Genomic DNA, 23,747 nt, shown 5'->3' on the forward strand with positions numbered 1-23,747 from the left:
GGCTGGCCCCTCAGGTTGTATCCTACTCAGGACTGTCATTCCCCACCAAAAGGGCCTGGGCATCTCCCACTGTGCCTGCCCTGGGAAAGTGCCCCTTTCTTCCTTCTCCAAAAAGGTGTGGAGGTTGTGCCACCTCCATCAGCCCTTTCCATGGAATGGATTTGGGGACAGTTTTGTTCTACCATCCATTTTGGGGAGGGACATCCATTTTGTAAGCTTTGTCCTCCGCATCTTGTTTTTGGGAAGAATGTGTAGAGAAGACCAGCTTTCTCCTCCCCTACCTCCATGGAGAAGGAGTGAGAGCTCTCCACTTGCTGCCCATCTCTGAGCAAGGGGTGTGTGCAAGACCCACTATACATGTCTCATCCTCAAAGATGTCCCATGCTCGGTCTCTGGTATGGAAGGGAGTGCAGCCCTGCCTCGTATCCCATCTCCTGCAAGGCAGCTCTCTTCTGACACTGGTGTTTCCATCACTTCTTTTGTGATGCCCTTTGGTTCCTCCCATCACAGGTGATTCTTTGGAGGTGAGAAGGTGTGTTCTGTCCCTTGTTTGGATGTTGTACTCACCAGTATTCTGGGCAGCCCCTGCTGTCTCCTACTTGTGTAAAGTTGGTTACTGTTCTGGGGAGCAAGCACCATGTGAAGCCAGCTCCCTGTAAGACCCTTTGTCCAGATTTCCTCCAGCTGATTTTCTTTTAGCCTTCTTGAGGACCTCTTTTTCCATCCTGGGCCCCTTTTGGTTTCTACAACATGTGATCCTTTACCATTCCTAGGACTTTGGTGTTTGATGATCCTTCCTCCTTTGAAGATTTAGTGTTTACAGTAGGTCTTGTGTACAGAGCTGGGATTGCAAAGTGTTTTCAGTTTTATAGTCTTCCCAGTGTCTTCTCACTGCACCAAATACCTCTCAAGGCTGTGATTTTGGCTTGTACCCCATGTTGAACAGGGCTGGGCCTGTTTGGGGCTTGGATGAGATCTGTGTGGCTGCCTCAGCAGGGGGTGCTCTCCCCTCCTCAGCCAAATTATCCCAATGCCCAGGTTCCCGTTAGTTTGGGAGGTGCCAGCTTTCAGATGAGGCTTGAAATTTGGAGTCAGTCCTTTGACCGCAGTCTGGGACGCTTTGCCTCCCTAAATTCCTCCTGACCCAGTGGAGAGCTTTAATCCTCAGAAGCTTCCCCGTTCTCTCCTGGCAAATAGAGGTCTCCAGCCCTCATTCTCCATAAATTTCCTCAGCAATATCAGTTGTCTGTGCATCGTTTCCTGTCCCTCAGCTGTTGAGTAGCGTTGGGTGCTATGAAACAGCTGCCTCTCCCTGTCTCGGAGGGGACCATGTTCATTGGTGGGAGAAGTGAATTCTCCATGCATGCTGTTTGTAAACAAATGCTTTGGGATCCTTTGAAATGTTGTTCTTGAAGTGGATTCAAACTTGTCTTGAATGAAACATTGCCATGTGGGTGGGGGAGTGCGCAGCTATAAACAAAGTTTAGTAATAAATAGCAGCATCTTGCATTGGGAAGAGGGGTCTGGTGGCAGTGAGGTTTTGTGCTGTGCCTTTTCATCCTCTCTAAGGTTCTACAAGAGGAGCTAGATGATAGATTAACAAAACTCAACAATAAAGCAGCATAGGGAGTTATAGTGGGTGATAGCAGAGAGAGGGGAAAGTCTCTCAGGAAGACACCACAAGATCAGTTGTGTCAGAAATGCATGGGATGAGATTTTTGTTGTGACCAGTTCATGTTGGGAAGCATAGACCGCTCTGGAAGGGAAGGTGCAGCTGAGAGGGGGTCAGGGGCTGTGTGTGGGCAGCCTGTTCCTTGGAGAAGTCCTGGGCAATGAGTTGGAGCAGCATGTTGAAGGCTTGGGGTTTGAGAGACAGAGCAAGACTCTGTCACCATGGATGCTTCTTCAGGAAAACTGACTCTGCTGCTTTCCAGAGAGCTGAAGAATGTGCTGGTGGTTGGCTGGAACATGGTGGGAACAACCAGAGCAGTCCAGCTGCAGCCTTGTCTCTGAGAAGCCCTGAAGGCCTGGGCAGCACACAAAATTTCATGATCCCTGGTAATTGATGTCCATGAGAAAGCGAGCCATTGGCCTGTAGGGAGAATCAGAGACAGAAGGGCAGGAGGCAGCTCGGCTGCTTGACTGCAAATACATGGGCAATTAGTGAGAACTAGACTGGAGGTTAACAATGGTGGCATTCAGAAGCTGTGTGACAGGGAAAAGCATTTCTCTCTCACACACATGTATTCCTCTCAGCTCCTTCCCTGAGGGGATTCCCTCAGGGTGCCTTGTGTCTGGCTTGTGCTGGGCTGCAGTCTCTCAGCTGGGCAGTGTCCAGGAGTAGGACCCAGGTTAAAGCCCCCTCAATGAGAGAAGAAGTAGATGGCCTTAGGGCAGCTGATCCCATGATTCTGCTTTGGACCTTCTGCTGGATCCCTGTGGCATAAACCAAACTTTTCCTCTCATCTTATTAGGAATGGAGACATCTCACCTTCCAGAGCCAGCTGGAGCAGAATCTCCAATGTTTCACCTCTGTAGCCCAGTCTGACTCTTTCTCACTCTTCCACCTTTTTTTCCAGGCTGTGGATCTCCAGTCTGGTATTCCCTTCAGCTAACCTCATCCCCAAGGCAGTATTACAGCCTCAGTCTTGGTGTGTGGGATTTTTCATTCTTTTGTTTATCTTGTTAATATTTGTTTGCTCTGAGAATCAGAGTAGTGATGGAGCAGCTTCAGTGTTTACATCTCCTTGGAAATGTGAACTGAGGTTCCCCTGGGTGGCTGTGGAGTTGTCAGGCTATGGCAGGAGTTAGTTCTCAGCTTCAAATAATTAAGACCCCAGAGTGGTGTCACTTCTGGGTGGCAAGGAGGAGAAATGAGAAGAATTTCTGCACCTGGTCCTGGGGAGAGGAGTTGTGAGCAGCAGGAAGGCTGATGCTGCTGATGCAGCTGCACATAACAGAGTGCAGATATTTGTGCCCTTGTTGGCTGTGTGTGCTGCTGATCCCAGAAGTGGAGGCACATGAAGGTCAGCTGGTGGATGGTATGAGTGGGGCAGTGCACAGATGTGGTCCTGTGGTCTTGGACCTGAGACCTGGACCTGAGATGCTTTGTATGGATGTGTCTCACCATGAAGTGTGGAACTACCCTTGACTGCCAACACTGCACTCATTAAAGAGGGAAGGTTTCTTCCTGCAGCTTGAATCTTTTCATTCGGTGTTTCACAGGTAGGAGCTGTGTGTTGATCAGCGGGAGAGCACCTTAGATCAGTGCAGTGCTGTGACTGTTTTTGAGATCCATATTCTCCATCAGACCTCCCCCAGGTTTTTTGTGGGATTTTGAGCAGACTTTTTAGTTTCTTTTTTTTTTTTCCTTAATCCATAAAATGGAATCTCCAACTGTGATTTGTCTTGTCCACTTGACACTGGGACCTTCTTGGGCAAACATTTGTGTGTCTCTTAGCCTGACAGAGCTCTCGGTTCCATAGAGGTGCTGCAAGAACAGGACTGTAAATTCTTCTGGGCACCTGTGCAGTTGGGAGGGGAACAACCCTGCTGATGGTCTCTAGTTTGAAGTTTGCTGGGACATGGGCTTCAGTCATGTGTAAAGTGTTGTCTCCTACCCCAGTCCTTCATGAGAAATGCACCTGGGCAGTGTGGACTTCTCACCAGCCAGATACTGTGCCTGTTTGCCTCAGCTGAACTACAGATTTGTCTTTTTATCTGGTACAACTCTGAGAATATTCTTATATCAGCTGATATGTGATTTCTTTTGATTCGTTTTCTGTGTCTTATTGATACTGCTCTTTCACTATTGATCAAAAGGTGTTTCCACAGGGGCATGCTAAAGTTTAAGCTAAACTTTTCAGAGCATTTTAATGAGTGCAAATTTTGTGTCCAGGTAAATCCTTAGCACCTGGTCTGAAATTCTGCCTTGTCTTTCCATAAATTGTGGAGTGCTGAAAGTTCGAATTTCTCTTGCCTGTGAAGAAATCACTTTGGTGATCATTTTGCTTATCTTCACTTGGCCACCTCCCCTCTTCTAGACTGGAGAGCAGAAGGGCCCCCATTCTTCTGCAAGGGGACCACTCTTCCCTCCCCATCCTACTGGTTCTGCATTGCTGGGAGAACACCAGTGATCTGAGGTACAGTGGTGGGATAGTGCTGCTCCTCCTGCCACCACTGGTTTCTCCCTCTTGCAGGTCTCCATTCCAATTTTAGTTTCATAGCTGTGGTGATTCTTTGGTCTCAGCCGTGAAGTGAAAATTGGTATCCAGCTAATCACTGGCCCAGTATCTTATCCAGACCTGCTTAATTATCACCTGCTCTCCAAAGCCGGGTACGAGGCAGTGATTAGGACAACGCTCTGGAGGCAGAACAAAGCGGGCGCTGCGGGAATTCCCAGTGCAGGGGTCAGATGCCATTGGTGTTTGGCAGCCTCATCTCTGCACATGTGCATGAGGAAATGCGTTGATGCTCTCTGAAAGGCTGAGTGATTTATTTTTATTGCAGGGTCTTTTTGAAATTGATACCAGCGGTGACTGTCCTTCTGGCTGGAAATGCTGGGAGCTGGGGAAGGGATCCTAAACTTAATAAGCAGTGTCAGTTTCTAAGCAGTGGTGAGCCCTGGCATGGTGCCCCTGCCTTTCCTGCCAGCTCTTTGTAGCATGTGTTGGGGGAGTTGTTTTATTTTGATTTTGAGAACTTTTTAAAATTTATTTTTAATTGGAAACTTTTGCTGTCTCCAGAAGACCTTTGCATGTCCCATGCCCCGATGGAGGCTGCTTCCATGTCAGCATGAATTTCATGCTGAGAGAGGTTGGCAAAAAGTTCATGAGTGAAAGGGCCTACAGAACTCCCTTGCATGCTCACATCCTTTATGGTGGTCTAGTGACAGCACTGGCCCTACTGGAAGCACTTTTTTCAGTTTCTAGTCAGTCCCTGTCCATTCCATGTGGAGAGGAGCACTTTACAGATGAAAGGCCACAGCACCCCATCTGTTGTGCTCCAGAGGATGTTTCCATGCCTGCTGTGAGGTGAGCTGGCCTGGTTAGCAAGGGCCCACCAGCAGTTACTGCAGACATTTTACATGTAGGTTAGTGCAGCCTGTGCCTCTGTCTCCTGAGCTGCTGAGGATTTGGCAGAGAGCTGCTAACCACTGTCTGCATTTGTGGTGGGGAGTTCCTGTAATGCTGCCCGTGCTTGGGGTGGCCCATGGACACCGGAGCTGGTTCTGGCTGGAGCTGCTGCTGGAGGCCGTTTCCAAGTGTTGTGGTGGTGGGGGCTACAGCAGTGCCAGGGTTGAGGTGAAGATGGAGATGGTTAGTTGACAGTATTCCCTGCTTCCCTGGGTTGTATTGTCTGTGCCTGGCCCTGTGTGTCCTGCTGTTCAGACCCAGCTATTGCTGTCTCTGTAGGTGTCCAGCGTTCTCAGTTGTGGTTGGAGCTGTGCTCTGAAGGCCACATGGGATGGCAGTCACAGCCTGGTTTCTTTGCCCAGGGGTGGTGTTTGAAAAGCCGAGTTAGCCAAATCAGGCTGGAGACCAATTTCCCTAAGGCCTTGTGTGTCCTATGCAAACAATGCAGCTTTACAACAGCTATTGAACTAGTTTGCAGCCAGAACTGGTCAGAAATTTTTTTTGACTGAATGTATTTTCTCCCAAAATATGGTGTCATGTTGAAGCCAGCATTTTTCTTGGAGAGGCATTGTTTTCAGTTATGTGTTTGATGGGAATGTTTCTTAATTTTAAGCCTCTTTTGTCATTTCTGGAAAAAAGAAAGGTCAAGAAACCTTTACTCAGCCATGTGAATGCAGCTGTTTTGGTGCATTTCAGTGTTCTGAAATCATCTGGAGGGCTCTGGTCCTCCAAATTCCAGTACAGAGCAAAAACTTACCTTGATGTCTCAGAAATTGCTGCAAAGTAAATCAGTGTGCCCTGGCTCTGGTACAGCTGTGCTCCAGCATGGTTCAGTCTTGGAGGTCAAGGCAAAATGCCTTAAAAAATGGCTCATAAACCACCATAATTTGGGTCACAACGTGAACATTTTTTGTTGTTATGATATGATAGTTGTGGCCCCGCTGCTCAGTTTTCTGGTTCCTGCTGAGATACATCTTTTTTCTAAAGTGAACTCTAGAATTTCATCTAGAACTTTGCCATTCCCAAATCCCAGACATTGGCTCACCCACAAGGTGGGTACTGGGTCTTCTGGGTGGTGGTGTAAGCAGTGATGTTCCTTCCTACATGGCTGCAGTGAGAGCAGGGTGTTGCTGGGGAGGCTGCATTTCATAATGGACTCTGAGAAGGAAGATGGTGATGTGCAGGGGTGGACGTAGATGGTCCCTGAGCCCAAGGTCATTGTGCTTGGAGGACTGAGCTTTCAGTAAGTCCCTCTTCTCCATCATGCTCCTGGCCTCTTCTGTGATTTCTTCACCTGGTCTCCTAGCAGGTGTGAATTCTTCAAGTGGAAGCTGCCATCCAACCCTATGCAAGTGGGGATGCTCAGGAAAGAAGGGTCTGTGAATGTAAGCAAAGAAAATCTGGTTTCCCCTGCAGCTTTTCTGCTGCAGACACGGGTTTGGCTTCAGTCCTCTGTCAGGGTGGGCATCAGGCCCTTAATCTAGACTTGAAAGCTGTATATGTAGAGGCGTAGGGAGCATAGTTGAAATTCCTGAAGTCCTTTTTGAGCTCAGTGTATTTAAAGGGGTGGGAAGCCTCTTCCATGTCTGCATGGCAGTTGCTGAACTGTTCTGAGCTGAGGGTACCTGCTGTAATGAATTGCTACTCCTCCACCCTTGACTGCATCCAAATAGATAGAACAATGTTGTGGTTTAAGATATTTGATCTGTGAAAAAGCCCATGAAGAGGAGCTGGGCTTGCAGCGCACAGCAGATACTGAGTCTGCAGGAAATTGCCTTCATGTTGCACCAGCTTTGCATCGTGTTGCACATCTGATGAAGCAGCAGTCAGGGCTGTTTTTTTTTGGTGTTTCCTATTGATTTCCTCCTCTCTCCATCCCTTGTTTGTTATTCAGAGCCTGCCCTTCTGACCTGTGCTGGATGGATTGTTGTTTTCCAGAAGGGGGATGTGGCACCACGTGGCTGTGTTACTGTTTGTCCCACTGGTGCTGGCTTGTTAGGCAGCAGCTGGCAAGTTAAGTAAAACTTAATCCCGCTGGTGGCTGCCTTGGAAATTTTTGGACCAAATCCTTTTGTAAAGGCTTTTTGGAAGGCGTTTCAATAAGGTACAAATAGGGGAATTAGTCTAATCTCTGTGACTTTGTCTGCTTTGTCCATGTGCTTATCTGTGTAATGCCATGGTGGCCTTAGGAGAGAGTGTGAGCTTTTGGGCTGTGGTCTCTGAGGACTGCATTAGCTTGCAGAGCTGAAGCATTAGTGTTTCCCTGAGCCCCAAAGCTCTTGGTTTCACTTGTTTCCATTGCTATGTTGTTACTACTGTAGCACTAATGTTAAACCCATCCAGGAATGGGCTGGAACTCTCGGGAGGCTTTGGCAGGCAGAGATGCCTGGCGCTGACCTTCCTGTGCTCTGTAATTCTGTATCACAGTGGAGGGTTGGGACTGTTGTGGCTGCTGTATCAGTTATTTATTAAAGGGTACGTACCAGAGGTGGTGTTTTTTCAGTCACAGCTAGCTATGGAAGGCAGCAGAAGCACATTTGGGTATCCTGCTCCACTAAATCCTTTGTGGTGATTATCTTCTCACTGGGGTATTTGTCCTTGTGTCTTGTTGACTAAAATTTTTTAACATGTTAGAGCTGAGGAAAAGAGGGTGCAGTGTGAGCAGTGACTGAGTTGCTGCAGTGAGAGTCTGTCCTTCTGGACCTGGCTGAAGACAGAAGCTGAAGTGGGAAAGGCTTCCTCACATGACTTGGAGCAAAGCTCTGTTTCTGGGAGAGCTGTCACTGGCTGCTGTGTGGGAAGGTCTTTCCTCTGCTGGTTTTTGACCTGCCCCTAGGGTTTGGAGAGGAATTTATTTGCTACGTGGCCCCTCTGATCGCTGGCAGCTGTCTCTGTGATAGGCTGGGAGTTCTGGATCTGGGTAGCAGAGTTTGTGGACTTTTCCTTGTTTGCTGGTGGCTACCGGCTGGTTCTGGGGACACTGAGAGTCTGCCAGAGGGGTCTGTGTTTAGGAGCTTTGGCTGTGCATGGATTATTATAGCAGGGAAGCTGGTGTTAGAGCAGTACCTGCCCCTGTCTGGGCTTCAACTCTTTCCCTCAGCATTACTCTGACTACCTACTCATGGTGTTTTGTGTCTCATGACCTGCAAGCAAATAGGCTGTCCCCTGTACGCTGCATTGTGCTGTGCTGCTGTTGTTGACAGCCAGAGCAGTGTCAGCAGCAGGTGACAACCTTGGCTTGGTGGCCTGATACCATCAGGGCAGGGAGAAAGTTGCTGCAGTGCTGATGGCTGCTGCCTGGTTGGCCCCAGGGAGCAGCAGCTTCTCAAACTGAAGCTTTTTCCAGAAGCTGTGATGGATATGCAAACTTCATACTTGTGTTTGCATACAGCTAACCAGCTGTCCCAGTTCATTCAGCCCTGCCTAGCTCAACCAGTATGTTAGTGCCATTCACACAGAGAATTGCCTGTGGGCCCAGATGGGGCTATGCCATACTGGAAATCCATATAGGGGCTCCATGCATGGAGTCTTGCTCTTGCACTCTGCTCATTTGAGTTTTCTTACTGTTTTTTGTGGCTCTGAGAATGGTGGATTTTCATGGTTCTGGCTGCAGAGCTAAGTCCCTTATGGCAAACCTGCCTTAGACCTAGAGCTGGTAAATGCACCTTTAGATCCTGAAGGGGGTCCTGTGAGGTGGATTTTTCTTCTAGATTAAAAATGTGTTGTTTCAGCAGGGGCCAAAAAGTTAGACTTGGGAAAACTCTTTAAGACTATTCCTTGTCTAGTCATCCTGGAAGTGTCAGGGTATTTTGAGGATGTCAACATCTGCATCAGTTTAGGGTAAGCTCTGGGTTTCCTTGGGGCAGTTCCAAACTAACACAAGGTGTGTAACATCTCTGCCAGTGTGCACGGTGCTGGAGCTGGGTCTGACTTAGCTCTGCTATGTAGAAGGGTTTGTAGATCTGAGGTGGGGACTGTGTCTGGCCATGTTGTAGGGTCCAGCTGTGCTCCTGGTTGATCAACATGTGGTGTTGGTACTAAGTGTTTGTGGTCACTCTACATGTAAATTACAGGAGAGATGCTTCAAGGGAACTTGGTGTCAATACTGCAGATAATTAGGAAGCTCAAAATCAGGGTGGTCTTGTAACATGACTTGCCAGCAGATCCACAGACGCAGGATGGCCCTATTGCAGTAACAACATGTGATGAGTATTTCTGAGCTGCCTTTGGGAATAGCTAATGTATAGCATGACCAGTTCAACACAGTTACTGAGCTCATGGGATATTTACATGGGATATCTACAACTTGTAGACAGGTTGTGCATCCTTCCCCTGCACTCTTCTGTCCTTGAAGGACTTAGGAGTTGGCAGTTGTGGCTTTGAGACCCTCCAGAAGAGAAACATTCCATGTCCTGTGATGGTGATTTCTGGGGGTCAGTGGCCATTACCCAGTCTTTGGTGCAGTTGTCAGAGACAGCTGGTGGAAGGTTTTGCATGGTATGTGACAGGGTCAGGTCCAGGAGTTCACAGTGTCAAAGAAAAGCAGCAGTTGGACCTGGTGCTACAGTGATCCAAAACACTGTCCTCTTCTAAACTGAGGAGAGGCTTGCTCTCTTGTTGAAAAGGAAGATGATTCCTGGTGTATAGGTGAGTCCTGGTAGGACCTGAACTGAATTCTGTACATGGCAACTGTGAACACTTTATATTTACAGTAATGTATTGGGTCCTACTGTATGGCTTTCATCTACTTTCTGGACCTTTAGTTGAGAAAGTTGTGTGCCAGCACATGATTGGTTTGGTTGGGACTGGAGCACCTTTCTTGCTCTTTCTTCCAGCAGTTGAACAGTATTTTCATGCTTGCTGGGTTGCTGGCTGGAGGGCAAGCTTGGCTAGCCTGGTAAAGGATGCTTGGTATGTTACTTGTTGTATTGTTGCCCTATGTCTTGAATGGAGTTTGGTGAATAAGTCTGGCGTTAGTGAAATTGATGAAGTATATTAAAGGCTACTAAAACTTGCTCTATTCACTGGTTTTTTAATACAGGGAATTTTTTGTACCATCTGCATGACACCGTCAAAAGCAGATGAGGAAGAAAAACAATTAAGTGTCCTTAGCAATGGTCAGAAAAGTTTCTTATGAGTGTTCGACCCCTCATGCTCTCTTCTGCCTCCTGCATTTTAGGACCAGAGGGATGTAGTATCAGTTTGCCCGTTTTTCACAGTACTGCAATAGCTTGCAATCTGGGACAGAGTTGTGTCTTTGCCACCATGCAGCTTTTGTGACACTGAAGGGCTCTTCTTTGCGTGAGTCCTTTTCATTGTCTTTGGCACATGTTTTGTGGTGAAAGTTTGTTGTGAGCTTTATTAACAGCCTGTTGGTTTTATGGGGGTTCTCTGTACGTCTTACAGACCCAGTTAGCAGAGCTGTTGCTGATGGCAGCCCAGCTGGATGTGCAGAGTAGGTGCAGCCATCTACAGCCTGTCATGCTTCAAGACCCCTTCCCATCGGGTAGGAGGTTGAGTCGGTTTCCTAGGGAGGCTCTTGCAAAATTGTTTATACAAGGAGAGAGTAATGTGAGCTGGTCAGTGTCTTGAGGACAGGACACATGTGGAGGCTGCTTTGTCATTTCCTCGTGGAGATCTGTCATTAAATTAAATTAATTATTAACATGATGGGGGAAATGAACCTTGCTCCTCTTCCCCACAGACATCTGCCTTGGTCTGTGTGGTCCCAGATCTGCTCTGGAGGTATCTGGCTGGCAGAAGGGCGCTCTAGAGCATAGGGCTGGTGCTGGCCAGGGCTGTTGTGCTGGCTGCCCGTGACGAGGAGGTGCTGGTGAGCAGCCTGCTCTGTGCTTCCCCAGGTGTGGAAGTCCAAGCTTTCAGACTTTGTTTCCCACCCTCCCCCTCTTCCCAATTTCCCCCTGTTCTCCTCTCCTTGGTCTCCCGCTGAGTTGATGCTTTTCCAGGAATGAGCTGTACTGCTGGCCCAGCACATTCCACAGCAGCAGCGCTTTCTTGGCAGGAGCCTCGCTTGCTGTTAGAAAAAGCAGGGCTGACTTGGTGTCCCTCAGCTGAGGGCCAGAAAAGGAAGGCCTGCTCTTGCGCTCCTCACGGTGCATGCAGAGCCTTCCCAGGCATCACGGCCTTCTCCCCTGGTTGTGGTGTATGTGCAAACTTCACACTGCCCCCCCAGCAGCCCTGGGGCTCTTTGCAGCTCCTTACAGTCGTCTTAACCAGTGTGAATTCCCTGGACATTGCAGGGGAGGCTGTTGCTTTTCTAGCCAGCCTAGAAAGGGGGAGTGACTTCTCACTCATGGGGAGTTGCAAGGAGCTCCCTGTGGGACACACACACCTCATTCACAAGCTTCTTGATAAGCTGGTGTTGTCCTTTGCGTTTTGTAACCAGCAGTAGCCAGATAAACCCTTTGTCCGCCTCTGCACTATTTTCACCTCTCTCCCTTTCCCTCTGTCGGCAGGAGCTGGTGTTTTGCAGCTCTGCCTTGTGGGCTCTTCCTGCTGTCTGTGTCCAGATGGAGCTGAGTGTCACAGCACACCAAGCCTCCTTCCTCCGGTGTGCTTGCTGTCTCACATTAGTGTGAACCACAGCAACCACATCAGGATTTTACCCTGTCTCATACACATCTCTGGCTGGGGCCTCTTTGGGCCTGTTTCCTCTCCCAGCCTGAATACAATCCCAGCTTTTGGCCACTGTTACTATGTCTGTGGAATTGTCTCCGTTCTCTAAAGGTCATTTCTGCAGATGTTTAACCTCAAATCTTTTTTTTCTCACGGTGAGTCCCTGCACTTGTCTTGTATCTTTGTGTTGTGTTGTATCTTCATGCAAGCTTTTAGTTACTTTTAGTTACTGAGGAGATGAAATTGAGCTAGCAACGTGAAGAACCTGACTTGGCTTCTGCTGGAAGTTCCCGTTTGTCCTGATTTCCAATTCAAAGAGACTGAAAGTGTCACTGAACCTTCGGGGGCCTGCAGAATGCTTTCTTTGATGATGTCTGTAAATGTCCTTCCGGAGGTTGGAAGCATCGCTTGGGCAGGGCAGGATTAATTAGCGTGGAGGTGCCTCCTGCAGTCCCTGTGCAGATTCCTGCTGCCAGTAGGTCGGTGGAGGACCGGCCGGTCGGGCTTGTTTGCAGAGCAGGGCTGCAGCCAGATGGTCACTCTGGGATCAAGGTGGGAGGGGCTGCCAGGGCTCTGCACTCACCGTGAAATCAGTCTGTAGCTTTGCTTTGTTAAGTGCTGCTCCTGGGCAGGCCTCTGAGCCTGGGTGGCTCCTTCCTAAATGCCATTCCTTTTCCAGCCTTTGGAGTAGGTGAACAGGAGATCTGATCTCTGTCATCTGCCACCCAGTGATACCCATAGGGCTGAGCACAGGTCCAGCTGGAGCCAAGCATCGCCGAGACTTAGGGGCTCTGCTTGTCCTGGTGTTTGTCCAGTGGAGTGGTTGCAAATGTATTGATGAGGGCTTCTCAGGGAAAATAGTTGGCATCTTGGATGTCTGACTGACCGTGGGGGGAAAGCACAGAAAGCTGGGGATGGTGCGCGAAGAGGCTGTGGGGCAGCAGAAGTGAACATGATTGAGGGAGGCTCTAGGCCCCTAGCAGGGGGACTGGGACTAAATGATCTGTAAGGTCCTTTTCAAGTCAAAGCATTCTCTGAAAACTAAAGAGCCTATTCTTGAGGAGTGCAGGTAGTAGCTTGAAATGGAATGACCTTTGAGGAGTCCTTGTGATGCTCCCTGGACTTGTTAGGAGGGCAGGGGTGGCCATTCCTGCACAAGTGCAGAGGTGTGTTACTGTTTTGGTAGTAGGACAGCTGCTGCTGATTTGTGCTTCTTGATTCTTGAGAAGCACACCAGGTAAAGAGAGTGCTGCAAAGGAGTTCATGTTCACATGGGGTGCTGGGACAGAGAGGGACAGCAGGTCTGAGAAGCAAACCATCTACGAATCTGCATTTCCCCTTTTACCTTGTGCTGCAGCACAGAGGAGCAGTGCAGAACACCCTGTCTGGGGGCTTGGAAGGGGAATTAAATGGGAGAGTGACAGTCTGTTTATGGTCAGAGAGCCCTTCTCACCCCAGTGTAATGCAATTTGTACTCCTCTTCTTTGCACAGGAGGTGAAAATACAGTGAGGGAGACCCAAAAAGTGTGTTGGCTTACAGAGACAGACAGCTCAAATCCTCTAATCCTGTTTGATTCATCCTGTTTGCCTGCAAAGCCCGAGGTCTCACTGATACATGTGTGATCACTGCCATGTGTATTCTTTGGTTGGGTCTGTAGCTCTTGGGTGAATTGTATTCCCTTGGGAAATACACACATCATATCTGGGCTTAATCTAACAGACACATATTTCCCAACTGAAATCCCAGCACTCACAGAGAATTGCCCTGTCCAGTTTTCTAATCTGGTGAAATGGCTGCAGAGCTCATCCCTGTGGCTTCAGCGCTATCTTATAGAATAGATAAGGATTTTGCTCTAGAGCCAGGAACTGCTCATATTTGGGTAGTAAAACATGAAGGTGCTTCCTTTTGCTATGAAGCATTATTAATCTATATAATCAATTGGAAACAAGACATCCCTACCCTAAGGGGAGTGTACTAGAGGTCTTGAAAATGAGATCACATTTCTAGTGTGTAAATCTCTGAAGCTTGTGCTGTTGGGTAGAAGTGTTTCCTGATGTTTTTTGTTTGGTCGGTTTTTGGGGTTTTTTTCTTCCTTTGTGAGCTGTAGGAGATGGGAGCTGTTAAGGTTACAGGAACGATCAACCGAGTTGTGCACTTCTGGAATGTTGTAAGAGAAGATTGTTTATAATTTAATTCCTGGGCTTTCCACTGTTGGAAAGAACGTTGCTGCTCTGTAAAGGTTTTTCCTCTTAACGCTTGAGGAGACGTCTTACTTCTTTAATCTGCTCTAACTTTGCATCTTTTCAGTGTGAAATTGTCATTGCTCAGTTGTCTTCTCAATCTTTGCACGTCCCCTGTTTTTCATCCTGGCCATCAAGCTGTCCAACATGCTCGAGAGGTCCCCAGCCCTACCTCCCTTCTTGGTACTGACCCCTCTGATGCCAGATCCAGCTTTTGTGTTTGCCACCATGTCTGTGATTTCTCCTCTCTGAGTATCCTCCCTGCGGCAAGCCCTTAGATAGGCAAGCTGGGGGACAGGACTACCAGAAACAAGCAGTAATGGCTGCTGAGCTCCAAGCCTGCCTCCAAATCTGAGGTTCAAATCCTGTGGAAGCCTTTGTCCGTGCCTCTTGGATTTCTTCTTTTGCTGGGCTTGTATTACTCCATCAGAGTTCTTCTCAGGGACCTTGCTGTGGCTAGCGGATGCTGCTCAGGAGAGACCAGAGCTGGCTGAAGCTAGAAACTCGCTTGTATCCACAGCCTCAGCCAGGCTGGAGGCCACCGAGGGGAAACGAGGAGGCTGGAGCAGAGCAGCTGCGCTGGCGATGTGTGCGCAGCCGGGGTCTGACATGGCGCAGTCGTCTCCGCGGCTTGGGGTTTATGGCCTCCTTTCACTCCTGTGCACACTCTCTTGTTCCCCACCTTCCCTTCATTCCTAGGACATGACTCTGTGATATAAAATACCCTCTAATTTCCTGAGCCAGGCTGGAACTCCCCGGAGAAGGCAGCGTCTGCCTGCCTGTCCCTCACCCGCCTCTGCATCCATGTTCCAGGCTGCCAGCTGCTCCCGCCGGCAAGGCAGCGGGAGGGAAACTGGGAGCATGGCACCTTCCCAGGCCTTGGGGAGAGGGTCTGCTGGCTCCAAAGGAGGAGCTGGTGGGAGGGTAGGGATGGAGCCAGGGTTGGAGCTGAGTTTCCTTTGCTTCCTTCCCTGCTGCCGGGGTTGTCCCTTCCCCTCCCCCAGCTGCATGGGAGCAGATGTGCTGCTTGTGTCAGCCCTGGCAGCCCCCTCCGCACACTCCATCCGGGCTCCTGCACAGCCAGAGCCTCGTCCCCTCCTCCTCTTCTTCCTCCTCCTCCCCCTGGCTTGGCCCCGTGTCACTGGGGATGGCGGTGGAATCATCCGCCCACTCGGCCTGCCTCCCCTGTAACCCTCCCTCCTTCCTCCCTCCCGCAGGTCTCTTTGTTGGAAAATTCAAGGCAGATGAGTGCTGCGGAGCGCTGGGCCTGCATGCCAGGCGCTGAGCTGCAGCTTGGTCTCGACATGTCTGCTGGCCCCAGGATGGGAAGGGGGCCGCTGAGTGCCTGGCCGCAGGGCAATTCTCTGGGCAGGGCAGCAGCACTGAGGGTCCTGGACTTGCACTCGCCTGGGCAAGGCTTGGGTCGCTTCCACATGAAAGGGGTTTTTCCTGGCCACCATTCTTAGCCATGTTCTACCCAGCCCCCAGCAGGACATTGGAACATTCAAAACCTGACAGTAAACTCAAAGCAGTCCCTCTGAAATCATCCTTAGGCAGATGTTTTCCCTGGGCTCTGGGAAGAGGAAAGGCTTGGTGAGAACCAGAGAGCCTGAACTCCTTCTGGGTCTGCTCTTTCAGGAATCCTGGGCTCAGACACCATCAGGTGGGGGCTGTTCCCAGCACATTCAGAGGATGGCTTTCCCTGCCAGCACATCCGCGGGACAGTTTCATCTCATGGCTGCCTCCCCATTCAAGCGCGGAGCAGAAACGTGGCACTGCTCACAGCTCCCCCAGAGGCTGCTCGCTCGGTGGCTTCTGACGTGTGAACCTGCGGTCGTGTCCGTGCGAGAAGTGTGACTGGAAGAGTGGTGAGAGGTGGGAGGAGGAAGGCTGCAGCTAGGGCTGAGGCTGGAAAGGAATGGAGGAGGAAGGCTGCAGTTCAGGCTGAGGCTGGAAAGGAATGCAGGGCACAAATAGCTGGGATGGTGTGAGGGGTGACAGATGTGAGCAGCGTTGCAGAGATATTCCTGCTCGGCATGTGCCTGACTCCAGCACTATCAGTTTTTGCTCTGTAGAGTCTAAATATATAATCCATTGTGCTCTGGCATCTGGGTGATAAATAGTGATAAATAATGTAGTGGCTGGAGGAGGAGGCAGAAAACTGCTCTGGGGTGGAGCTGACCCCTGGGATGTCTGGGGCAGCCGCAGGGTAATAAGAGTGAGGAGGGACCAGTTCTCAGGACAGAGGGAGCTTGTTCTCCATCAGGCATTGCAGCTGAGGCTGGATGGGCGGGTCTTGGGGTTGGTTTCCTCTGTCCCCACTGAAAGTGGAATAGTTGACTTGTGCTGAGCAGTTGGTCACCTTGACCCAGCAAATATATCACCCTGTCCCTTCACCCACAGGCAGGGCTCTGTGTCCCTGAGCAGGCAGCATGTAGCACTGAAAATTGGCTCTGCCTGAAGATCTCTCTAGGAATTGGATGCAGTCCAGGCTGCTGGCGACAGTATGAATGGATGCTAGTGGAGCCAGGGCAGGGTGCGTGTGTGTGTGCACTTGGAAGTGAGAAGAAGGCAACTTGCCTGCATTGGAAAAGGCTGGTGTGGGCACCAAAGAGGGTGGGTCCCAAGGGGTCTGTCTGTATTTGACATTCATCTGGGCTGCAGGGGCTTTGGGCAGAGGCTGGCACAGAACATGCTGAAGAAGCATTAAGCTATCAGGGTTTTAATCCATCGTCACTGCTCCTTTCCTGCTTTTCCTGCTTCTCCATCTGTGCAAGAGGAATTAACACACATCCTGGGAGTGGATTAGACTGCTCAAACCATGACCTCCTCATCTGTGCCTTCTGGGGAAGGGTAGCCTTTGTGCAGTCCCTTTGCTGGCTCTCCAGTTTTGTCAGGGATTGTGAGTGCCAGCTGCCAGGTGACGTGCTGCCTTTCACCCTGTGGGACAGCCCTTTGCTGAGCGTGTGTGACACCGGTGCAACCAGTGGGGCTGGCAGGGTGGAGCGGGCCTGCTCCCCAGCTCTAGGCTTCCTGCACTGTTCATTTGCCTTTTGCTGACGCCTTGTGAGTCTTGGCAGGCCTTGTGTCTTGTTCTGGGGACAGCTGGGACAGCTGCTGGCACACCAGGGAGCACAGCCAGGAGCCCAGAGCGCCTGTTTCTCCAAGCCCCAGTGTGCTGCGACTTGATGGCACTGGGGCAATGGGTCACAGCTCCGTGTCCCACCTGTGCATCCTCTTCGATTCCCCGTGAGTTGAGGACTGGCTTGGGGACCTTTCAGATCTGTTGATAGGATTCCACTTCTGAGTAGTGTTAGATACTTATAATCTACTTACTTTTAATACATAATTTCTCTTGGTTTCACATTCTTTACTTTGTTCTTTTTTGTTGGACCTTCTCCCTACCCCCATAATTTATTCACTATCTAGTTACCTCATGTTTTAAGCATAATATGTGGCAAGCTACCTTAAATATAGGTTGGAAGGGGGAACATAGTATAACAAGCTAATTGTAATATATCTTTGTATTAAATAAGAGTGCTTGAAATGTTGTCATTGGATAGAAAAGGAAATGAGCTTGTTAAAGCCTATTTTGGTATTTGATTTATCAAAGATAGTAGAAATTGAATCTTCTGAATTTGCAAGTTGTTTTGATTGCAGATTCTGTGTGGAAAAAGTATTTAGAGGTCCAGTAATATTTAAAATAAGAAAAATAAACTTTATTTTTTTCCCCAAGAGTAAAAAAAAAAAAAAATCAATTTTCTTTTTAGAAAGTTAGTGCTTCTTTCACTGTGAAGGCTGATAATAATATAGCTGTTTATGTAATGCAGGGACATGACATTATGGCACAACTATAAAACTTGAAATGATGTTGAAATATTATGCATGTAATTAAAAAGCAACAGAATCATTTAGTATGCAGCATGTTTAATGTATTTCACTTTCATCTATTAGAAATCTCTGGCATAGTTTGTGATTATTTCAGATCATTATAAAGAGGTTGAAATAATGTATTTCTTTAGAAATAAGCAAACTGGTGGAAATATGTCTGCTGGAAATGCAGTACAGCAGGAGCAGTCTGGGAGGTTGCTGGAGTGTGTGGAGGAACTTCCTGACACACCGGGTGAGGGAGCCAGCTGGGGAAGGCATGCACTGGACTTGTTTGTGAACAGAGAACTGGGGGGTGATGTGATGGCTGGAGGCTGCCTTGTGCACACCAACCACAACATGATAAGAGTTTTTGGTTCTCAGAGGAGTTAGGAGGAGGATCAGCAGAACTGCCACCTTGGACTTGCAGAGGGCAGACTTTGGCTTGATCAGGGACTTGGTTGACAGAGTCTCTTGAGGGGCTGTCCTGAAGGGCAAAGGAGCCCAAGAAGGCTGATATTCTTCAGGAAGGAAATCTAAAAGATGTAGGAGCAGGCCATCCCTATGTGCTTGAAAGACAAGTCAGTGGGGAACAAGAATGGCCTGGCTGAGCCGGCAACTTTGCCTCAAACTCAGGAAAAAATAAAATATTTTACCTTTGGAAGAAGGGGGAGGCAACTCAGGAGTGGTACAAGGATGTTGTGAGGTTATGCAGGAAGAGCTAGAAGGGCCAAAGCCCAACTGGAGCTTACCTGGCTACTCCTGTTAAAGATAATTAAAATGTTTTTACAAATGATGTTAGCAACAGAAGGAGGGCTAAGGAAAATGTCCATCCTTTATTGGATGTGGGGGGAAAAAGTGACAAAGGGTGAGGAAATGGCTGGGGTACTTAATGTCTTCTTTGCCTCAGTCTTTAATAGCAAGATCAGCTGTTCTCGGGGTGCCCAGCCCTGTGAGCTGGGGGACAGGGACAGGGAGCAGAATGAAGCCCATGTAATCCAAGAGGAAATGGTCAGCAACCTGCTTAAACACACCAAAGTCTATGGGGTCAGATGGGATCCACCAAGGATAGTGAGGGAGCTGGTGGAAGTGCTTACTGAGTCACTCTGTCATTTACCAGCAGTCCTGGTCAGCCAGGGAGGTCCCAGGTGAGTGGAAGTTGGCAAATGTGATGCCATCTACAAGGAGGGCCAGAAAGAGAATCCAAGGGAATTACATGCCTGTCAGCCCAACCTCAGTGCCAGGGAAGGTCATGGGGCAGATTATCTTGAGTGCCATCATGGGGCATGTACAGAACAGCCAGGCAATCAGACCCAGCTGGCATGGGTTTTGGAAAGGCAGGTCCTGCTTGACCAGCCTGATCTCCTGTGACAGTGTGGCACAGTTAGTGGATGAAGGAAAGGCTGTGGTTGTTACCTACCTGGGCTTTAGTAATGCCTTTGACACTATTTCCCACAGCATTCTCCAGGAGAAACTGGATGCTCATGGCTTGGACAAGTGAGCTACTCTCTGTGTAGAAAGATGGCTGGTTGGGCTCAGGAGGGTGTCAGGAATGGAGCTACATCCATTGGCTGCTCACAGTGGTGTTCCCCAGGGCTCAGTACTGGGGCCATTCCTGTTTAATATCTTTATCAATTATCTGGTCATGAGGATTGAGGGCACACTCAGTTCACAGATGACTAAGTTGGGTGGGAGTGTCGATGTGCTGGAGGGTAGGACAGCTCTGCAGAGAGATTTGGACAGTCTGGATTGATTGGCCAAGGCCAGTTCCATGAGGTTTGACAAAGCCAAGTGCTTGGTCCTGCAGCTGGGTCACAACCCCACAGAGCTCTGCAGGGTGGAGGAAGGCAGCCTGCAAAGCTGCCTGGTGGGAAAGCATCTGGGGGTGCTGGTTGACAGTGGCTGAACATGAGGCAGTGTGTGCTCAGGTGGCCAAGAAAAGTCAATGGCATTGTGGGTTGTGTCAGCAGCATGTGCACAGCAGGACCAGGGCAGGGACTGTCCCCTGTGCTTGAGACTGCTGAGGTGACACCTTGAACCCTGTGTCCAGTTTTTGGGCCCCTTACAAGACAGACATTGAGGTGCTGGAGCCATGACCAGAAAAGGGCAATAAAACTGGGGAAGGGTCTGGAGCATAAGTCCTGTGTGGAGCAGCTGAGGGAGCTGATGGTGTTTAGTCTGGAGAAAAGGAGGCTCAGGGTGGACCTTATCACTCTCTATAATTCCCTGAAAGGAGGCTGTATCCAGGTGAGGATTGGTCTCTTCTCCCAAATAGGAAGCAACAGGACAAGAGGAAATTGCCTCAAGTTGTGCCAGGGGAGGTTTAGATTGGACATTAGGAACATTTCTTCACCAAAAGGGTCTGGCACTGAAACAGGCTGCCCAGGGGAGTATTGGAGTCATCATCCCTGAAGGTATTTAAAAGTTGTGTAAATGTGGCACCTGGGGACATGGTTTGGTGGTGGCCTTGGCAGTGCTTGGATAATGGTTCAACTTGATGATCTTAAAGGTCTTTTCCAACCTAAACAATTCTGTGATATGCACCTGAATTTTGGCTTTACTGATTAAAATGTGATCTGGGGGATGAAACAGCTGTATGCACATAGAAAGGCTATTCTGTCTTTGTCTCTTCTTCAGGCTGCCAGTCATGGCTGTGGGCATAGGAACCTGTGGCCTAGCAGCAGGGAGAGCTGCCAGTCCTCTCCTGCTCCATCTCCAAACCTGGGCTGCCTGGTGTTGTATGCAAATACCTATCTGGGAGTCTCCTTTTCCTTTGAAGTCCTGAACCCAGCTCTGACTGTCTCCTCTCCCCTCTGCAGGGTGGTGAAAGAAGAGATCTCGGATGACAATGCCAAGCTTCCCTGCTTCAACGGCCGGGTGGTGTCGTGGGTAAGCAAGCCCCTTGCTTCGGTGTGTCTCAGCCTGTTTGTGCCCTCCCTCTCTGAAAAACAACCTTTGAATGTGGAGTGCCAAGTAAGGCACAGGAGCTGCTCAGTACTCTTGGTGTGCTGGCTGCTCACAAAGCTGATGAGCTGGATCCCCACACTCCAGTCCCTCACCTGGAGAGGGGGCTCTGTGCCAGGGAAGATGTGGGATACCTCTATGAAGAGCTCATGGTGACTGATGCCTGGCAGAAATCATGGTCATGGCCTGTCCACAGCATAACCCCTGTGCCCCTATGGCAGGGTCAGCTTCCCAAGGAAAGTTCTGCTCCAATGACTGGTGCAAAGGGCTTAAGTGACTTTAGTGCTGGTGAAGCGGACTGGATTTGACTGCCCTGAAGACTAAAGGTACTGCCTGGGCAGCTGCAGGACAAGCTTTTCCCTCAGTACCATGCCATGCACACGCTCTGCTCCCTGCTCGCATGCTTCCCTCTGGCCCCACAGGGACCCTCTGTTAGTGGGGGGAGAGTCTCCACAGCACATCATCCAGTTTTCCCTCTGCTGAGCTGCAGTTTGTGCTGATGAGGGTGTGTGGATCTACACCAAGACTCAAGTGCCTTTTTCCAGAGGCCTCTGAGCAGTAAAAATCCTCAGCAAATCAAGCCAGGTCACACCTAATTCTGCTTCTATCCCTGCACCAAACAGTGATGGGGCAGGCAGGTACCCCCCTGCCGACACGGCTGCCGCTGGGATTCCTGCCAGGGGAGCAGGGTGCAGGCTGGAGCAGGAGGAAAGCCTGTGCTGGGCTCCTGCACAAAGAGCCGGGGCCAGACGCCTGCCGTCCTCCCTCTAGCGGTTATCCAGGCCCTTCGGAAATCAGCTGTGTCCCGCTCTTGGCCACCACACATTCCTCTGCACCCATCCCGCTGCTGCTGCATCTGCCCCAAGATGTCCCACCACCCCACCCCTTCCAGCTGCTTTTTGCTTTCACCTGCCCTATGGGGAGTCCCAGTGTCTCTAAATCCATTCTGGTGTTCCTTTTTTATCTGTGTGATTTTCCTTGTGATCCTTGTGTCCATGTAGCTGCTGGCTTTCCTTGCAGGAGCTCTTTGGTTGTTCAGTGTGTGAGTGGCACAGATCTGGTGTGAGTCTGTCTGGTGTGACCACCATGCTGCTGCTCTGCTGGGCTGGATCCTTACAGGGAACTTGTGCCCCAAGTGAGCATCACTACCAGCTCTTGTGCATGAGGGGTAATGACAGTCCCAGAGGCCTTTGTGCACCTGATGATCCCTTTTTCTACCTCTGCTGAGAGTCTCCTAGTCCATGGGTGGTTTGGGGAATGAGAGGGGAGCACTTGCTTTGCTGCTTCTGACAGACAGGCTGGGATGGTGCTATTTTAGGAACTCAGTACTAATTTTAGCAACAGGGAAAGATGGGGGCTTGAATCCAAGTGAGTATTTCCTGACAGTGTAAGAGGCAGGAAAAGTGCAGGATTGTTATCAAAACCTTCCTGGGAGGAAATCCCAGCCTTGGGAGTGTTAGAGGAAGATAGCATCAATCCTGCCTGCTTGGGAACACCCTCCACTCTCTTCACTGCTGTTTGACAGCTGCCTGTGGCTAGTTCCCTCTGTCCAGATCTATTTGCTTGATGTTGCCTTGAGATTTTCAAGCATAAAGTGTTATAAGATTTTTCCCTAGGCAATGCTGGCCACTTTCAGCATCTTTTCTACCCTGTGCTCCTGGGCAGTGGCTACCAGAATTGGGATGTGGCCCTTAGGGGGGAGGATGTGTCCTGGGAAGACAAGTCACCAGGAAGGTGCCAGGAGCAGAGCCAGGCGTGTGCCTGGGGCTTGGTGGAGGGAGAGAAGCTGACCTGAGTGTGAGATGAGCTGGTTAGACAGTTGTGAGAGCAGGAGCCGTTGGGCTTGTCCTGGGGCTTGTGGGACAGGCTCTGCAGCTTTTGACACCTGAGGCTGCACTCTGCCCTGTCTGTTGCCTTGGCTCTGGCTTTTCAAGGCTGCCCTGTCTTCCTTGCCCCAGCTACATCCCTGTCTTTGTTTCCAATATCTCTGACAGTAGACTTCTCATCTACTATGCTAATGATGATCTGTGGGGTCCATACCCCGCTTATGAGGGTTTCCCCAGTTCCTGAAGGTGGGCAGGGCACAGCTCTTTCATCAGTGATGCTGGAAGCACTCAAGACCTGTATAAATGGGCTGTGCTTCTATCATTTGAGTTGGCATCTGCTCTTGGCTCCATGCAGATGTGATTCCCTCACCAGCAAGAAGTAGTGCTGCCTCTGAATTTACTCTGGGTATTATGGTTTGGACAGGAGCTATCAGCTTTTTTCCAGCCTATATCACATTTTGTCTGTTCTGAGCAACAATGGGTATCCCTCACCTCTGTTAGATCCTTTCTGGGCCCTATCACCTCTGCTCTGGAGGTCCTGAATGCTTCTGTCAAGGAAGAGGCTTTTTGTTGCTTACTTGCTTGACCCTGTTGGGGTTAGCCCAGTTCATTACAGCTTGAAAGTAAGGGAGTGTGCAAATCTGGACAGGGAGCAATATTGGGGAGCAGCTCATTTGGAGTATCCTCTGTTTGATTCCACTGGTGAGCCCATGGCCCCTGGGAGAGTCTCCAGCTCATTCCCTGAGCCCTGAAGTTGATGGTTTATTATAGAGCCAGAATGATGGTGTGTTGATGTGCCTGGGCTGCCCCACAGCATGGCTGGCATAGAGAGTCTCTAGGGTTTAACCCTTTCTTGAGTTTCTGCGCTGGGGAATCCATTGAGCATCCCAGAGATTGACTGAAGGTTGTGCTCAAACCAATAAACTGAACACAGCATGAAAGTTTGTGAAGTACATATGGAAGCCAGAAAAAGCCTGTTTCAAGAGTCTATTTCAAAGCCAGCCTTCGCCCTGAGCTCTGTTACCCCCAGCTTCTGAGGGTTGTGAAGGTGAAAGTCCTGCTGGGTCTCACAGGTTGA

General features: G+C 49.6%; 1 protein-coding gene across 1 annotated transcript in view; it reads left to right on the forward strand.

Annotated features, from left to right (window-relative positions):
• The window catches only part of DVL3 (dishevelled segment polarity protein 3), a 33,720-nt gene that overhangs the window by 818 nt on the left and 9,155 nt on the right, over positions 1-23,747 (forward strand). The window contains 1 exon segment of the mRNA XM_036389055.2: positions 20,699-20,768. Coding sequence (XP_036244948.1) covers positions 20,699-20,768 — 70 coding nt within the window.

This window comes from Molothrus ater, chromosome 10 (assembly GCF_012460135.2).
Source record: "Molothrus ater isolate BHLD 08-10-18 breed brown headed cowbird chromosome 10, BPBGC_Mater_1.1, whole genome shotgun sequence".
In the NCBI taxonomy this organism is placed as follows: Eukaryota; Metazoa; Chordata; class Aves; order Passeriformes; family Icteridae; genus Molothrus; species Molothrus ater.